At 43.2% G+C, this 17,927-nt stretch overlaps 1 protein-coding gene across 3 annotated transcripts in view; it reads right to left on the reverse strand.

Moving 5' to 3' along the window:
* pcxa (pyruvate carboxylase a) overlaps positions 1–17,437 on the reverse strand; it is an 83,308-nt gene extending 65,871 nt beyond the window's left edge. Inside the window, exons 1-7 of one of the 3 annotated variants that reach the window (XM_024394449.2) lie at positions 16,940–17,437; positions 7,704–7,845; positions 7,397–7,581; positions 7,116–7,281; positions 6,790–6,935; positions 6,573–6,690; positions 4,084–4,235 (exon numbers count right to left, since the gene is read on the reverse strand). In XM_024394449.2, coding sequence (XP_024250217.2) covers positions 4,084–4,235; positions 6,573–6,690; positions 6,790–6,935; positions 7,116–7,281; positions 7,397–7,581; positions 7,704–7,845 — 909 coding nt within the window. In that variant the 5' untranslated portion in view covers positions 16,940–17,437. Of the gene's footprint in view, positions 1–4,083; positions 4,236–6,572; positions 6,691–6,789; positions 6,936–7,115; positions 7,282–7,396; positions 7,582–7,703; positions 7,846–16,934 lie in introns of all 3 variants that reach the window. The other 2 variants (XM_024394450.2, XM_024394448.2) reach the window with 2 other exon arrangements.
* Between the last annotated feature and the right edge of the window lie 490 nt (positions 17,438–17,927).

Below are 17,927 nucleotides of genomic sequence, written 5' to 3' on the forward strand. Positions count from 1 at the left end.
ACAAGAGAGAACTAGAACCACACCGACACGTGGGTATCAATATTGTAATATAAAGAAATCATTTTTTATTTTAGTATTCTAGTGATAATTCTCTCCCAACTCAAATCCTTACCAAGTCTACTTAAAGCATGCTTCACTCAGATATTTTGGTACACAGCTTACTCCGGAGATAAAAGGCTGGCCCACCCTCTTTTAATCAACTAGTTCTTTGCCGTTTCCTAAAATAACTGCAGATGATTAAAATTGGGTAATGCTTTAAATGTTAATGGATAAAAATTGGCCAATTCCTCTCTCGGAACTGATTTCCTCTCATGAAAGACTTGGGAGTCTGGGGAAGTTGATAATTAGTAAGGTGATATTTAGTGAAAGTATAAAAGCTTCCCAGAAGAAACAGTTCGGAAGAGTTTGCGCATATATTCTGACCACATTGTGACGTTTTTGTTAGTTTTGGATTTCGACAAGGGTTTTTTCGGCTGTTCGGGCACACCGAAGTCTACGCCCCTTTTGACGGTTATGGTCAACAGTAAGGATTCTTAAATAAGGTCCGTTGTCATTCGACGAGAGACTAATCTTCATTCACCATTTTTCCCATTCAAAAACAAATACTGCACCAAACATCTTAGTTCAATGAAAAGAAATTAAGGAAACGATACTGGCAACAGCATCTCAAAATTGACAGCACTATTGCCACTTTTTTGGGGGGATTTTAAAGTTAAAAGGTCTAAAGGGAGTCGGCGAGCACTCGTTCGGGTTAGGCGCTAGCCGAACTGAAGCATGCAGACACCTTTAGGGTGAACATGATCCTCCTCAAATACAGCAGGAGAGGTCATCGACTTGACAGATGTGGGATCCATAGATAAACATAGGAGGAGAAACATTGGACTTTAAAATGTACTGTTCTCTTCTTTTAGAGAGAAGATAATATATCCTCCAGCACACTAATCTGAATAAAAATAAAATGTTAAAACGTCAAATCCCTTTGACACGAAAAGCGAGACGCCAGTGAAAACCCATACGAAAAGGACAAAACGCATCTGATAAATGTTATTGGTTGCATGCACATATTTAGCAGATGTTATCGCAGGTGCAGCAAAACGCTTGTGCTCGTCTGGGCGCAGACTGACAGTGAACCACCACTGGCAGGGTTGTTTTTGTTAGGAGAGCAGCTTTCTAAAAGTAGAATCCAAAATGTTCTCATCATCTCAGCCCTTCATTCCTCACTGCCATATGATTGAACAGATGGAGATGAATTCTGTCCCTCACTCACACCCAATTTCTTTCTCTCGTGCTCTAACTCCTTCCCGTCACACAGAGACTAACGCGCTCAACAGTGGCGGTTCCCAAATTGCAGGCAACAAAGCACATTAAAGAGATCTCTCCCTCAAAACACGTACCAAACTTACCACACGCGCGCGCCCCCCGCCCCCCCCTCCCCTGTCTCTCTCTCTCTCTCTCCCATCCCCAAACAGACAGCAAACAAAGCAGTACACAAGGCAGAGATTAGCACTAGCAGGACAGCTAGCTCAAGGGTACACATAACAGGCACACCAGCTACTGTGTACACAACGCCTAATAAGCTTATCACACACAGGATGGGGAATCAGCGGGATACAACAGTCACTAGTAATTGTTCTCATGTCAAAGTAATTGCTTCCACCTCACAATAACAAAAAAAAAAAGCCAGCTTGATTGCAATCAGGAAATTATGCAACTGCATATTCTTTGAGTGTGGGAGTCCCACAAGCTTACTCATGGCGTCCCTTCGAGGCTAAGTTGATAAATGCTGCCATCTAGTGTACCTATTGGTAACCTGCAGGTGAAATTCCCACTGCTTTAAATCACCTTTCTTTATCTAAAAGGCTCCCTCTCTCATCTCTCTAAATCCTATTCTTACACTGCAATATTTTCCTCAAGGTTTTTCCATCCTTCTCCCACACTTCTCCACTGGCCCTCTGAGCACAACAACACTGAATGAGAACACCTATTTGGTAAGGCTCAGAGTTTCTTATAAGTGACTTCAAAACGCATTGTGCTTTGAAGGCCCTGGCTTTATTTAATTTCTTCTTCTAAAAAAAAAAAGAACAAACATTTTTTTCCAACCTAATCGGCCCAACAGCCGGTGGGATAAAGACGGGGATGAGGTAGAGGGAATGTTTCCCTATGAGCAGATACAGTGGGGAGAACAAGTATTTGATACACTGACGATTTTGCAGGTTGTCCTACTTACAAAGCATGTAGAGGTCTGGAATTTTTATCACAGGTATACTGCAACTGAGACAGAATCTAAAACAAAAATCCAGAAAATCACATTGTTTGATTTTTAAGTAATTAATTTGCATTTTATTGCATGACATGAGTATTTGATACATCAGAAAAGCAGAACTTAATATTTGGTACAGAAACCTTTGTTTGCAATTACAGAGATCATACGTTCCCTGTAGTTCTTGACCAGGTTTGCACGCACTGCAGCAGGGATTTTGGCCCTGTCCTCCATACAGACCTTCTCCAGATCCTTTAGGTTTCGGGGCTGTCGCTGGGCAATATGGACTTTCAGCTCCCTCAAAAGATTTTCTTTTGGGTTCAGGTCTGGAGACTGGCTAGGCCACTCCAGGACCTTGAGATGCTTCTTACGGAGCCACTCCTTAGTTGCCCTGGCTGTGTGTTTCGGATCATTGTCATGCTGGAAGACCCAGCCACGACCCATCTTCAATGTTCTTACTGAGGGAAGGAGGTTGTTGGCCAAGATATCGCGATACATGGCCCCATCCATCCTCCCCTCAATACGATGCAGTCTTCCTGTCCCCTTTGCAGAAAAGCATCCCCAAAGAATGATGTTTCCACCTCCATGCTTCACGGTTGGGATGGTGTTGGGGTTGTACTCATCCTTCTTCCTCCAAACACGGCGAATAGAGTTCAGACCGAAAAGCTCTATTTTTGTCTCATCGGACCACATGACCTTCTCCCATTCCTCCTCTGGATCATCCAGATGGTCATTGGCAAACTTCAGTCGGGCCTGGACATGGGCTGGCTTGAGCCCATGGGCTGGCTTGCAGGATTTTAATCCATGACGGCGTAGTGTGTTACTAATGGTTCTTTGAGACTGTGATCCCAGCTCTCTTCAGGTCATTGACCAGGTCCTGCTGTGTAGTTCTGGGCTGATCCCTCACCTTCCTCATTATCATTGATGCCCCACGAGGTGAGATCTTGCATGGAGCCCCAGAACGAGGGTGATTGACCGTCATCTTGAACTTCTTCCATTTTCTAATAATTGAGCCAACAGTTGTTGCCTTCTCACCAAGCTGCTTGCCTATTGTCCTGTAGCCCATCCCAGCCTTGTGCAGGTCTACAATTTTATCCCTGATGTCCTTACACAGCCCTCTGGTCTTGGCCATTGTGGAAAGGTTGGAGTCTGTTTGATTGAGTGTGGGGACAGGTGTCTTTTATACAGGTAACGAGTTCAAACAGGTGCAGTTAATACAGGTAATGAGTGGAGAACAGGAGGGCTTCTTTAAAAAAAAAACTAACAGGTCTGTGAGAGCTGGAATTCGTACTGGTTGGTAGGTGATCAAATACTTATGTCATGCAATAAAATGCTAATTAATTACTTTAAAATCATACAATGTCATTTTCTGGATTTTTGTTTTAGATTCAGTCTCTCACAGTTGAAGTGTACCTATGATAAACATTACAGACCTCTACATGCTTTTTAAGTAGGAAAACCTGCAAAATCGGCAGGGTATCAAACACTTGTTCTCCCCACAGTATGTTTGAATAAAAAGAACATACAAGTTCAGAGTTTCTCAACTGTAATTAGTCTTGCCTATGGTGTTAGATGTGTTGTTGCAAAGTAAAACCACAGTCCTTTCAGATAACAATGGTCTTATATGCCATTCAAAACTGCAAATACACACAGCTCTGCCATTTCAAAAAAGGCAGTAGTAACAAAATTCGAAACATTCAAAAAAATGTAAAATGTAAAAAAGTACTGAAAAGAAGCCTGCCTAATGGAATAGAAGAAGTTTCAGCTAGACACTACCTATTAAAAGAATGCATCAAAGTGTGTGGGCATGTTGCATCTTGTACCTGTCTGGCCAGGTTGACAGAGTCAGCTGTGAGTCTGTCCCGGAGGTGTGGGTCCAGTTGTACAGCCGGGGCCATCTCTACCACCTTCTGGTGCCTCCTCTGGATAGAGCAGTCCCTCTCATAGAGGTGGATAATATTACCATACTTGTCACCTGGGAGAGATGGGAATGACAGTAGATCTACAAGTTATTTAGGCCAGTAAGATCGAAGTAAATTTACTGGTGTGCGCGTGTGTACACACACACACAGAGCATTCGGAAAGTATACAGACCCATTCCCTTTTCCACATTTTGTTGTTACAGCCTTATTCTAAAATGGATCAAATCATACCCCCCCCCCCAATCTACACACAACACGCCAATTATGACAAAACAAAAACATGTTTAGAAACTTTGACAAATGTATTAATAAAAAAAACAGAAACACCTTATTTACGTAAGTATTCAGACACTTTTCTATGAGACTCGAAATTGACCTCAGGTGCATCCTGTTTCCATTGATCATCCTTGATGTTTCTACAACTTGATTGGAATCCACCTGTGGTAAATTGAATTGATTGGACATGATTTTGAAAAAGGCACACACCTGTCTATATAAAGGTCCCACAGTGCATGTCAGAGCAAAAACCAAGCCATGAGGTCTAAGGAATTGTCCGTAGAGCTCCGGGACAGGATTGTGTCGAGGCACAGATCTGAGGAAGGGTAGCAAAACATTTCTGCAGCATTGAAGGTCCCCAAGTCACAGTGGCCTCCATCATTTTTGAATGGAAGAAGTTTGTAATCACCAAGACTCGTCCTAGAGCTGGCCGGCCAGCCAAACTGATCAATCGGGGGAGAAGGGCCTTGGTCAGGGAGGTGACCAAGAACCCGATGGTCACTCTGACAGAGTTACAGAATTCCTCTGTGGAGATGGGAGAACGTTCCAAAAGGATAACCATCTCTGCAGCACTTCACCAATCAGGCCTTTATGGTAGTGGCCAGACGGAAACCACTCCGCTTGGAGTTTGCCAAAATGCACCTAAAAGGACTCTCAGACCATGAGAAACAAGTTTCTCTGGTCTGATGAAACCAAGATTGAACTCCTCGGCCTGAATGCCAAGTGTCATGTCTGGAGAAACCTGGCACCATCCCTATGGTAAAGCGGTGGTGACAGCATCATGCTGTGGGGATGTTTTTCCAGCAGCAGGGACTGGGAGACTAGTCAGAAAACCTGCTCCAGAGCGCTCAGGACCTCAGACTGGAGCGAAGGTTCACCTTCCAACAGAACAACGACCCTAAGCACAAAGCCAAGACAACACAGGAGTGGCTTCAGGGACAGGTCTCTGAATGTCCTTGAGTGGCCTAGCCAGAGCCCGGACCTAAACATCTCTGGAGAAACTTAAATAGCTGTGCAGAGACGCTCCCAGTCCAACCTGACAGAGCTTGAGAAGATCTGCAGAGAAGGGGAGAAACTCCCCAAATACAGGTGTGCCAAGCTTGTAGCGTCATACCCAAGAAGACTCGAGGATGTAATCGCTGCCAAAGGTTCTTCAACAAAGTACTGAGTAAAGGGTCTGAATATTAATGTAAATGTAATATTTCATACATATGCAAACATTTTTAAAAACCTGTTTTTGCGTTGTCATTATGGGGTATTTAAACAATTTTAGAATAAGACAAAATGTGGAAAAAGTCAAGGGGTCTGAATGCCCTGTATATTGTTGGATGCTGCTGGGGAATTAAAATGGAAATGTAAAACAAGTTGCTGAGGTGGAAACCATTAAGTTGAACCTTTAGCAGGAGGAAACTCCACATGATTCAAATCTGCTGCATTCATGTAATAGAACCTAGCGGGAGTGAAACGCGGGAGTGAAACGCGGGAGTGAAATCCAGGTCAAGGTTGCTGCATTCACATCAGGGGAACATAACTGGGCTGAAACTTTGTTGCAGCTCCATACAATGAGGCTCTGTCCACACCAGGGAAACTGATCAGGAGTTAACGGGGGTGAAACTCAACATGATTATTGCATTTCCATTTCCGTGAGTTCCACTTGCATTCAGTAGCATTCATGAATCACATGATTATGCATAGCACTGACGTCAAAAAGGAAGAATCAAGGACACGGATGGTTCCTGATGTGAGATTCTCTCTGGTGTTTACAGAACAACTGGTGCTGTGATATTAGGATGGCAGGACCTGCTCAGGACAAAGCAATTGTGACAGGAGTAAAGGATCGCAATATGGGAAAATTAATGGCTGCAGCACAGCCGGTATAATGAATGCTTGACGCATGGAAAACTAAGGCAATACATGTATTCAAGCGTGTATTCTTTTTCTAAACGTATGCAGTTCTGTCCTTGCGCTGTTCTTGTCCATGAATGTTCTGTTTTATGTCATGTTTTGTGTGGGCCTTAGGAAGAGCAGCTGCTGCTTTAGTAGTAGCTAGTAGGAATCCTAATAAAACACAGAATCATAATGTCCCCCAAAACCAGTTGAGCGAACAAACTCACCCAGGATCTGCACTTCAATGTGTCTGGGTCTCTCAACGAACTTCTCCACAAACAGAGCACCGTTCCCAAACGCAGCCAGGGCCTCAGAGTACGCACGCTGATAGTTCTCCTCCAGCTCCTACACACGTCAACCGACGGGGGATCAACAAGTCAAACAGCACAAAGACAAAAACACTCAGATTGGAGCCCCTACTTACTCGCAGATATCTCTACTCACCTCGTACTCTTTGACCACCCTCATGCCCCTGCCTCCACCGCCGTAGGCAGCCTTAAAGATGATGGGAAAGCCATAGGTGTTGGAAAACTCCTGGGCCTCCGACAGGCAAGTGACGGGGCCGTCTGTCCCTGGTACCACTGGGACCCCTGGAAGAAAAAAAAAAAAAAATCAAACATGAGGTTAGCTGAGTGTAAATAAACTTTTACTTAACTGTACGCAATGTCAGCAAGACTGTGTTTGAGGATGCTGCTGATTTAAAACCTAAAAAAACTGATGAAACAAACTTCCATCAGACAGTCCTGAGAATGGCAGTGTGTCCAGCTTACCTGCACGGATAGCGATGGCTCGAGCCTCCACTTTGTCTCCCATCTTGCGCACCACTTCAGGGGAAGGGCCAATGAAGCGTACCCCAGCATCGGCACACGCCTGGGCAAAGTCTGATCGCTCAGACAGGAAGCCGTACCCAGGGTGGATGGCATCCACATCATTCTCCTGAGAATAAAATATGATACGACAAAGTTGTGGCAAGACAGCATAAAGGTGTGATCTTAAAACGTAGTGAGAATTGGTTCAGAAAAGTTTGAAAAGACGCATTAAAATCTCAGACCTTGGCCACTTTGATGATGTCAGGGATGTCCAGGTAGGCAGCCACGGGCGGCAGGCCCTTCCCTATGAGGTAAGCCTCATCTGCCTTCTGCCTGTGCATCTGGCCTGTGTCCTGTTCAGAGTAGACAGCCACCGTCCGGATCCCCAACTCAGTGCAGGCCCGAAACACACGGATAGCAATCTCACCTACAAGCGGTTGAATTAGTCAGCTGGGGATTGAATTATGTGGTGAGAGGAAACTCTCTAAGACTTTGGCTGACAATTTCAGTGTCTACAGAATGGCCAGGGTGGGAGAATGGTTACTGTACCTCTGTTGGCCACCATAACCTTTTTGATGGGCTTGTACTCCAGAGTACGAGGGGAGGTGTGGTTGGAGCGGGACAGGCAGCATGCCCTCCTGACAGCCAGCAGCCCCAGGGCCGAACGCATGCCTCCAACCTGCAGCAGCATCTACACAGGTCGGGGGGCAGAACAAGTAAACAACTGACAGCCCATGAATGATGCAACACAGGTCCTGACCTATATACACAGTAGTATGTAGTCTAACTTAAGGCACTGAAAATGTCAACCTTGTCAAGGAGATCACCTATGGCTGTAAAGCAAACAAGTGTTGCTGTTGCATTAAAAGACGCAGACAGGACTATCTAAATCGTGAGCGATTTATAGCTAACGCTTCCTTTACCTTGGAAATAATTTGGGAAGAGTAGATGGCCATTTCTACAGTTTAGTCAGCTGTTTACATTCCACTGGCATCGGGCAAGTACAGTGATTAAAAATAATCGGCACAAGACACCAAAAGACAGAATTGCCTTGGAAGGAGTGCAAGTAACAGTAAGGAGAGTAGTGGACAGAGACAGCCTCAATTTATAAACACTCTGACCACAGACCTCTGGAGAGGAGTAGAAACGTTCAACATTCCCATTATTCACAGGAAGACTGCAATAGCCAGAGAAAATTTGCCTAAGAAATTGGTTAGCCTGTAGTTAGAAGCTCAATGTGGCAATAGCTGATTCCTTAAGAAAAAGGCCAAGGGGAAATGAACAGGTTTGAACTTGAACTTAAAAAGTTAAATATAAAATTGTTGAATGGTCCAACTGTGCTAACGCACGACCCTAGCTCACAAATCAATCAAAACCCTTCGGAGTATCCAAAAACTGTTGGCCTGTTGTTGTAACCATCATGAGACTGGTCCTCTGACACAGAAGCAGCATTGAACTCCAGTAGCAGTAACGGAGTTCAGACTACATGGTCCGACCAGCAGTTCTACAGATCCAATTCAAGGATATACCAAATCTGTGTAAGTATTCCCATGAACATGCCAACTGATCAACATTAAGAGGTTGATCAGGGTCGATACAACAGGGCCCGGTTTCCCAAAACGCATCTTAAGGCGAAGTTAAACGTTAGAACCTTCGTAGGAGCATCGTTAAATCTCTGGGCTGTTTCCCAAACTCATCAATATTAAACTACTCAGAACAGCTAAGTGCGATTAAAATATAAACCGTAGGCTATAGGCCAATTTCAAACATATTTTAAGTTACATTTCATGTTCAAACAATTGAGTTCTGTTTTGCTACTTGCAGGCTACGGTTGTCTAATTTGACTCAATATACTGTATTTAATGTTTAGCCTAAAACATGCGCAATGATGTGCCAAAAATCTGTGATTTTATGAATTTTTATTGGGTCAGCATTGTAGACTGAACAAAAATAAAACAATATCAAAAGTTGCAGTTCATATTAGGAAATCAGTCAATTGAAATAAATCAGGCCCTAGTCTATGGAGTTCACATGACTGGGAATACAGATATACATTGGCTGGTCAGACACCTTTAAAAAAAAAAAAATGTATTACAAAATAAATGAAAAAGTAGGGGACGTGGATCAGAAAACCAGTCAGTATCCGGTGACCACCTTTTGCCTCAAGCAGCACGACATCTCCTTCGCATAGAGTCGATCAGGCTGTTGATTGTGGCATGTTGAATGTTGTCCCACTCCTCTTCAGTGGCTGTGTGAAGTTGCTGGATACTGGCAGGAAATGGAAGACGCTGTCATACACACATTGATCCAGAGCATCCCAAACAAACATGCTCAAATGGGTGACATATCTGGTGACTACGGAGGCCATGGAACTGGGACATTTTCAGCTTCCAGGAATTGTGTACAGATCCTTGCGACATGGGGGGGTCGTGCATTATGATGCTGAGGTGATGGCGGTAGATAAATGACACGACAATGGGCCTCAGGATCTCATCACGGTATCTCTGTGCATTCAAATTGCCATCAATAAAATGCAATTGTTAGTTGTCTGTAGTTTATGCCTGCCCATATCTGAGTGTAATAACTTCAACTCTACCACGGGGCACTGTGTTGACAACGCTGACATCAGCAAACCATCTGCCATATGACAGGTACAGTTGAAACCGGGATTCATCCGTTAAGAGCACACTTCCCCAGCACGCCAGTGGTCATCGTAGGTGAGCATTTGCCCACTGAAGTCAGTTACGACACAGAACTGCAGTCAGGTTAAGACGCTGGTGAGGACGACGAGCACGCAGATGAGCTTCCCTGAGACGGTTTCTGACAGTTTGTATAAGAAATTCTATGGTTATGCAAACCCATAGTTTCATCAGCTGTTCAGGTGGCTGGTCTCAGATGATCCCGCAGGTGAATAGTCTTGGCAAAAGGAGAAATGCTCACTAACAGGGATGTAAACAAATGTGTGCAGAAAATTAGAGAAAAGCATTTTGTGCACATGGAAAATGTCTGGGATCTTTCGTTTCAGCTCATGAAACATGAGACCAACACTTTACATTTATATTTTTGCTCAGTATAATAAGCTGCCTCAATATTTGCAGCCATAAGGTGGTAATCTCCCTTTAGGAGCGGATCTATCGTCAATATTGTGAAATAATTCATGTTAATAAATCCTCTTGCGTCAACCTGAGACGCAGACGTCTCATCTAGCCATCAGCAAATGCAAATGCGCTACGCCAAATGCTAATAGCACTCGTTAAAACTCAAACGTTCATCAAAACACACATGCAGGGCACTGAATTAAAGCTACACTCGTTGTGAATCTAGCCAACAAGTCAGATTATTAAAATGCTTTTCGGCGAAAGCATGAGAAGCTATTATCTGATAGCATGCAACACCCCGAAATACCTGAAGGCGACGTAAACAAAAGAATTAGCGTAGCCGGCGCTACACAAATAGCAGAAATAAAATATAAAACTTTCATTACCTTGGACAAGCTTCTTTGTTGGCACTCCTATATGTCCCATAAACATCACTATTGGGTCTTTTTTTCCGATTAAATCGGTCCATATATACCCAAAATATCCATCTATGGAAACTGTGTGATTCAGAAAAAAACACTGTTTCAAAACGCTACATCATTTTTTTAAATTAAAAAAGTTGACGATAAACTTTCACAAAACACTTCGAAATACTTTTGTAATCCAACTTTAGGTATTAGTAAACGTTAATAATCTATCAAATTGATCACGAGGCGATGTGTATTCAATAGCTCCACGCTTTCAAATCATCTTCCGAAATCTCTCTTCCAAAACTTCCTGTCGGAGACCGGATGGAAAGTGGTCTCTCTTCCTCGTTTGACCAAGAAACAACGAGAAGGCAATTGACAAGACTGGTGACATCGTGTGGAAGCTGTAGGACTTGCAATCTCGGCCCCATTTAATTTCGTGCCCCTTAAACAATACATGCAAGTGGCGCATGGATATTTTTTTCAGTGATCAGTTTTTCTTGCGCTTTTCAATGAAACAGACGCTCTGTTATAGTCACAGCGGTGATTTAACCAGTTTTAGAAACGTGAGAGTGTTTTCTATCCACACATACGAATCATATGCATATACTATATTCCTGGCATGAGTAGCAGGACGCCGAAATGTTGCGCGATTTTTAACAGAATGTTCGAAAAAGTAGGGGGTCGACTTAAGAGGATAAGCGGTAAGATTTGACCGGAGAAAGCTGATCTGAGAGCAGCACTCTTTCTTTCGATCCTATCAGTATCGACATGCTCCGACGATGCACTTAGTGACCGTTCTCTCTGCGTGGTGTTTTGGGAAACGCATGTTACATCTTCGGCCGTTGTGAGAAAATTGTATCGTTAAAACCCTCGTTAAGCCTAAATTCCATCACTATCTGAAAGCCAGTCCTGGATCATAACAGTCCATCCAAACACCAAACGCTGTCTAAACAGCAAATGTTTTAACAGGAGCAAAAGATTGTCATTGATCAGTCATAAGCTCAGCACTTGTGATCCTAAATAAAGTCTGTGGTTGAATGAAAGAAAGTGGGACAAATGAAAGACTATATTCTTGATGACATTCCTCTTGTCCACTCACTTGTGCAACATGGTAAAGGGCAGCCTACTGTAATACAGCCTTGCACATTTTTGCCTGTAACTAATGTCACCTGTCAACCATTCCTGCAGTTTTTTCCCCGGCAAGAATAGGCTGCAAATGTATTTCAATGTGTTCTGGATTCAAGCTGACAGGGTGCGTTTGCTTTATGGCTTAACGAGGGCTCTGGAGAGAAAGTCTGGCACCAAAAGGAACACCCGTCAGCAGACTGACCTTGTTGAACAGTCTCTCCATTCTCACCTACAGTGTCTTCTTTCCAGACAAGGTTGACTCACCAATGAGTTATTAATGCCACACAGAGAGATAACTAAAAAGGTTGGTTTGTCAAACCTAATTAAAATGATGTAGTATTACCTCATTTGAGAGTCAAACGTGTACAGTCAAGGGTTGGACAAGTTGCCAGTTAGAGTAGTCAACATTGTGACAACTAGGCTAGGCCATTTCTCATCTGGAAAGAAAGACGCTAATAGAGAAATAGTTCAACAAGGTCAGTCTGCTGACAACTATGAAAACCGGCTACAACAGGCAGAACAAGGTGGTTTACATTTTCAATAAAACGTGCCTACATTTATCTCTGTGCTGGTCTTTTCCACTCCACAACAGAACAGAAATACGAGAGTGGGGAGTCAACATGACTGAACATGTTAGGGCAATTGTCTTAAAACCAGATTTAACATGCATATAAACACAAACCCAGTTCAACAAAGTGATGTGGCATCCATTACTAGGCCTATAGCCCACTAACAAAACAACAAAGTTTGTAGCCTGTTCATTTTTATCTTCACAAAAGTTGTTTTATTACATCGAGACTAGGCTAAATCCTAAACATTCTGGAATGCAGTACCCAAGAGATACTTTTGTTGAAAGTACTGATTGTAACCAGAGTGCAATAGTAACAAGACAAAGTTGTTGGCTAAACCCCCCCCCCATGCAGGTATAAACATACAGGTATGGAAGCGCTATTGAAGAAACACAAAGCCTCAAACTTTATCAACTCATCTGGCACAGATTACTCCAGAGCCGACATGCTCTTGACAATCACTCAACACCTTCATTCGACAACTTTTTTTCTTGTGGAAACTTGGTGAGTTATATAAATGACAATTGTAGTGCAAGGAGTTGATGTTGTAGACAACCATTAAACAGATAAGAATGACCTCTGACTTACTGAGAAGAGTGCTGCGGGAAGTCTACATTTGACAAGGTAGCTGAAGCCGTTTCTCAATCTCTCGGTCCCAGCTTTGATGCACCTGTACTGACCTCGCCTTCTGGATGATAGCGGTGTGACGAGCCGAGCCAATGCCTGTTCACACCGCTATTTATTTTTTACATTTATTTAACTAGGCAAGTCAGTTAAGAACATATTCTTATTTTCAATGATGGCCTAGGAACAGTGGGTTAACTGCCTTGTTCAGGGGCAGAACGACAGATTGTTTTACCTTGTCAGCTCGGGGATTTCATCTTACAATCTTTTGGTCACTAGTCCAACGTTCTAACCACTAGGCTACCTGCCGCCACATCCAGAAAGCGAGGTCACCACAGGTGCATCAAAGCTGGGACCGAGAAACAGCTATCTTAAGGCCATCAGACTGCTAAACAGCAATCACCAGCTCAGAAAGGCTGCTGCCCCCATTGAGACCCAATCACTGGACACTTTAATAAATGGATCACTAGTCACTTTAAACAATGACACCTTAATAATGGTTTACATAACTTACATTTCAGCAAGAAATAATAAAATGAGGATCCCACACGGCCTTACCTCCATGTTAGTGCTTGTTTATCGAAAACAGAAGTGACCACCCGTGCAAATTAGCCTATAGTGTGCTCGAAGACCTGTGCGTAAGCGTAACTGGGGAGGAAGTGTAGCGGAAGTGTAGTTTGTAGGCTGGAAGCACACAGCCGTATGGGTCTGTGCAAATCTACCTCAAGGAGAGTCTCCTTTCTATTTGAAAGATTTTCTCTGCTGATATGAAAGATAACATATGGAACTTTCGAAAACCGTAATCGCAAGCGATGATTGAAATTTCTGAAATTTGAAATTTGAAATTGCATTGGGATTGTAGCTCACATGGTCCCAACGGTAAGTGGTGCTTATGGCTGAGATCCCTTGGGATAAGGCAGAAGGTACTACAGCTGCAACATCGAGAGCATCCTGACCGGTTGCATCACTGCCTGGTACGGCAATTGTTCGGCCTCTGACCGCAAGGCACTTCAGAGGGAAGTGCGTATGGCCCAGTACATCACTGGAGCAAAGCTGCCTGCCATCCAGGACCTCTACACCAGGCGGTGTCAGAGGAAGGCCCTAAAAATGGTCAAAGACCTCAGCCACCCCAGTCATAGACTGTTCTCTGTACTACCGCATGGCAAGCGGTACCGGAGTGCCAAGTCTAGGACAAAAAGGCTTCAACAATTTTTCCCCCCAAGCCATAAGACCAAATGGTTACCCGGACTATTTGCATTGTGTGCCTCCCCCCCCAACCCCTCTTTTACGCTGCTGCTACTCTCTGTTTATCTTATATGCATAGTCACTTGAACTATATATTCATGTACATACTACCTAAATTGTCCCGACCAACCAGTGCTCCCACCCATTGGCTAACCGGGCTATCGGCATTGTGTCCCACCACCCGCCCACCCCTCTTTTTACGCTACTGCTACTCTCTGTTCATCATACATGCAGTCACTTTACCCATATCGAAATGTACATACTACCTCAATAAGCCTGACTAACAGGTGTCTGTATATAGCCTTGCTACTCTTTTTTCAAATGTCTTTTTACTGTCGTTTTATTTCTTCACTTACCGACACAGTTATTTTTTTCTCCGCACTATTGGTTAGAGCCTGTAAGAAAGCATTAAACTAAGTATTGTAGTGTTGTATTCGGCGCATGTGACAAATAAACTTTGATTTGATAAGGCAGAATGCCTTGTTGAAGTGGCACTCCAATCTCCTTTTCACCCAATTTAAACACCCAATTTATTTCACAAAAGGACCATCTCAATAGGTGGTCCAGGTATGTAATGATATAGAATAAAAGGGATTGGGCCTTTCCTCAAGCAAGGGGGGAGGCCGATGATGTCACAGATTTCCATAAAACTAAATCCTTGAAGTTTGCAAAAAAAAAAATATATATATATATATATATATTAATATATACACACACACAGTTGAAGTCGGAAGTTTACATACACTTAGGTTGGAGTCATTAAAACGTGTTTGTTTTTCAACCACTCCACAAATTTCTTGTTAACAAACTATAGTTTTGGCAAGTCGGTTAGGACATCTACTTTGTGCATGACAAGTAATTTTTCCAACAATTGTTTACAGACAGATTATTTCACTGTTTCACAATTCCAATGGGTCAGAAGTGTACGTATACAAAGTTGACTGTGCCTTTAAACAGCTTGGAAAATTCCAGAAAATTATGTCATGGCTTTAGAAGCTTCTGGCTAATTAACATCATTTGAGTCAATTGGAGGTGTACCTGTGGATGTATTTCAAGGCCTACTTTCAAACACAGTGCCTCTTTGCTTGACATCATGGGAAAATTTGTAGACCTCTACAAGTCTGGTTCATCCTTGGGAACAATTTCCAAACGCTTGAAGGTACAACTGTACAAACAATAGTAAGCAAGTATAAACACCATGGGACCACGCTCGTTTTGAGCACTCGGATGTACTTTTTTGGGTCTCATCTGTAGACTCTCTCCATACTGTTTCACATGATTCTTGCGTAGGTGGTAAAAGAGGTTAGTGGTGTTTGAGCCGGTTGTCGGGACCGGCCTGCGGCATATTTTGCCGGAGACCATTTTCTGGTTCGTGTCAGACTTTTCATATCCAAACCACGTCCATGCAACCGAAGTTGCCCCTCTTTTAGGTACGAGCTCAGTGTCTCCGTGACACGTTCACTCTCTTCCATGTGTTTGTGTTGCAGATTTCCTTCCACGCGGCACATGTGGAAGAATGCAAAACGTTGTACAATTGACGAAAAATATTGCCATAAAGAGTGTGATTTGCGACAAAGAAATAAACGAGATCACAATATGAAACGATAGACGTTTTTCTATCATCACACAACATATATTGTCATATTGCCCAGTCCTACAGTACAGTATGAAGACCAGTCTGAGTCCTGTTTTTGCAGTAAGCAGGTGCCCTGTACCTGCACCCATATGGGGAGTAGTTCAAGTCAAGGTGCCGGAGGTGAGCTTTGCTGACGGCCCTAAAGTGATTAGAAGTGATTTTATCTAAGATACAGCATAAAAGATATGGCCTCATTTCCAAGAGATTACCCCTATGTTACTTCATTTCAAGGAGTACCTTGTATCCTCCAAGAAGATGTATTTTGGAACTTGGATGGCTTTAGTGTGTCACTAATCACAGTGGGTGCAGTCCACTGTACCATGACATCAACCTACCTACCCCCGAGCTTGCCAGCCACCAAGCAGTCATTCATCAGTCCTGTCCGGCATTAGGTGGACATGTCATTCACTTTATTTATTATTTAGTGACATTTCAATCTTCCCAGTGTAACAGTTGGGATAATGGGACAATTCGGAGTACAACTAATTTCTCATCCCTGAATTAAGGTATGTTTTTTCAAGCCATATCTTTCAAGTGTTCCATGGTGTCTTACGCTACACTGTCATGCTGTCCGACCCCAGTGCAGCTCATTGTAATCAAGCACAACTGTAGGGACGGAATCTTTCAGCAACTTTACCTGGTGCAACAAAGTCAAGGTTCTTCACTGATAGAAAGAGCAAACAAATCAATCTCAATGTTCTCACGTTCGACGTATCAGAACAGAGAATCGATGTAACTATTTTCTTGAGTCCAAACGTTTAAAGGTGGTAGAGAATTCTAAATGTTGAAATGTCACCATCATTTTGGAGAGATGCAGCTGCAATACCCATTTTTACCCCTGATGCAGCCACCTCACTAACCAACTCTCCAAATCAGCTAGCTGGCTTAGCTAGCTAAGCAACTGTTTGATAGCTAATATCAAACAGCTGTAGCTGCACGCAAAGACATTGCAGTAATATGATTTGATGGATGGATATTGACCAACTACCTCGGGATAAGCAAGGGTGACAACCCCCCCTCAAAAAAAAAACATTATCTAAGACTTGTAACGTTAATGCAAACAAACTTACCTTACCGCTTCAAACCTAAAGTTAGCACGCTTGAATAGGCTTGAAAGTCTCCCAGCTAACTATCTGTGGCTATCTGACGTTAGCAGGAGTGTCGGGTGTCGCTATTGACTGTTGCTGGCAGATAACTCTCTTCTTCAATCAACGTAATTAGCTAGATGGGTACTGTGAGATGACGGAGGTCCCCCTCAGATCGTGTTTTTTGTTTGTTTTCTGTGCACCCTAGATTGCAGTCACGGTTGATGACAGAAAAAAAGTCTGGGGTTTGAAAGACAAGCTAGCTGTCTATTTACCTGAGACGTCTGACCCACTCAGACGACTCGCCCACCCCCTTGCTATTGGTTATCCTGATTACGCCCATTAATACGCTCGCACCCGGGGCCATAGAGAATCCAGTGGGCCTGATCTATATATCCATTTATTTTGTCTATCTGTTTTACAGAGGTGTATACTATCAATGAGTTAGCCAGCTAACTTTGATAAAACAACTAGAAATAGCTATTGATTCCGAAGCTAAACCCCTGAGTTTCTAAACCCATTGACGCAACATCGCGAGACATCCGGGAACGCTTGCGAAACAGACCAGTCCTGGGTTTGAGAAGTCAATAAGAGAAGTGAAATGTTCTTCCATATTTGTTCATTTTCTCTAAATCTAAAGGCACAACCTAGATCCGAGGCCGTGTCTTAAGTAGTCGGCCATGTTATTACTCAAACCTCGTGAAAGTGACAAACTGACACGTTTTCATTTTCGTCAAAAACAACTTTATATCGAAGGAGTGCCTGTGATATGACGGCGTGCCGTGTGGCGCGAGAATCGTTAGACCCAATGACCTGAGTTAAACTAGCCAACATCGCCTACAAGTGTGATAGGCTAAAACTGCTTCTCCAATAAAAATCCCCTATCGTCACAGTGTTTGATTTAGGGCGAGGTTCGTAAATTCAACCCGGAGTGCCAGAGTGTAATTTGCATCACTGTCAATGACATACCTTTATTTT

This window comes from Oncorhynchus tshawytscha, linkage group LG30, assembly GCF_018296145.1.
Source record: "Oncorhynchus tshawytscha isolate Ot180627B linkage group LG30, Otsh_v2.0, whole genome shotgun sequence".
Lineage (NCBI taxonomy): Eukaryota > Metazoa > Chordata > Actinopteri > Salmoniformes > Salmonidae > Oncorhynchus > Oncorhynchus tshawytscha.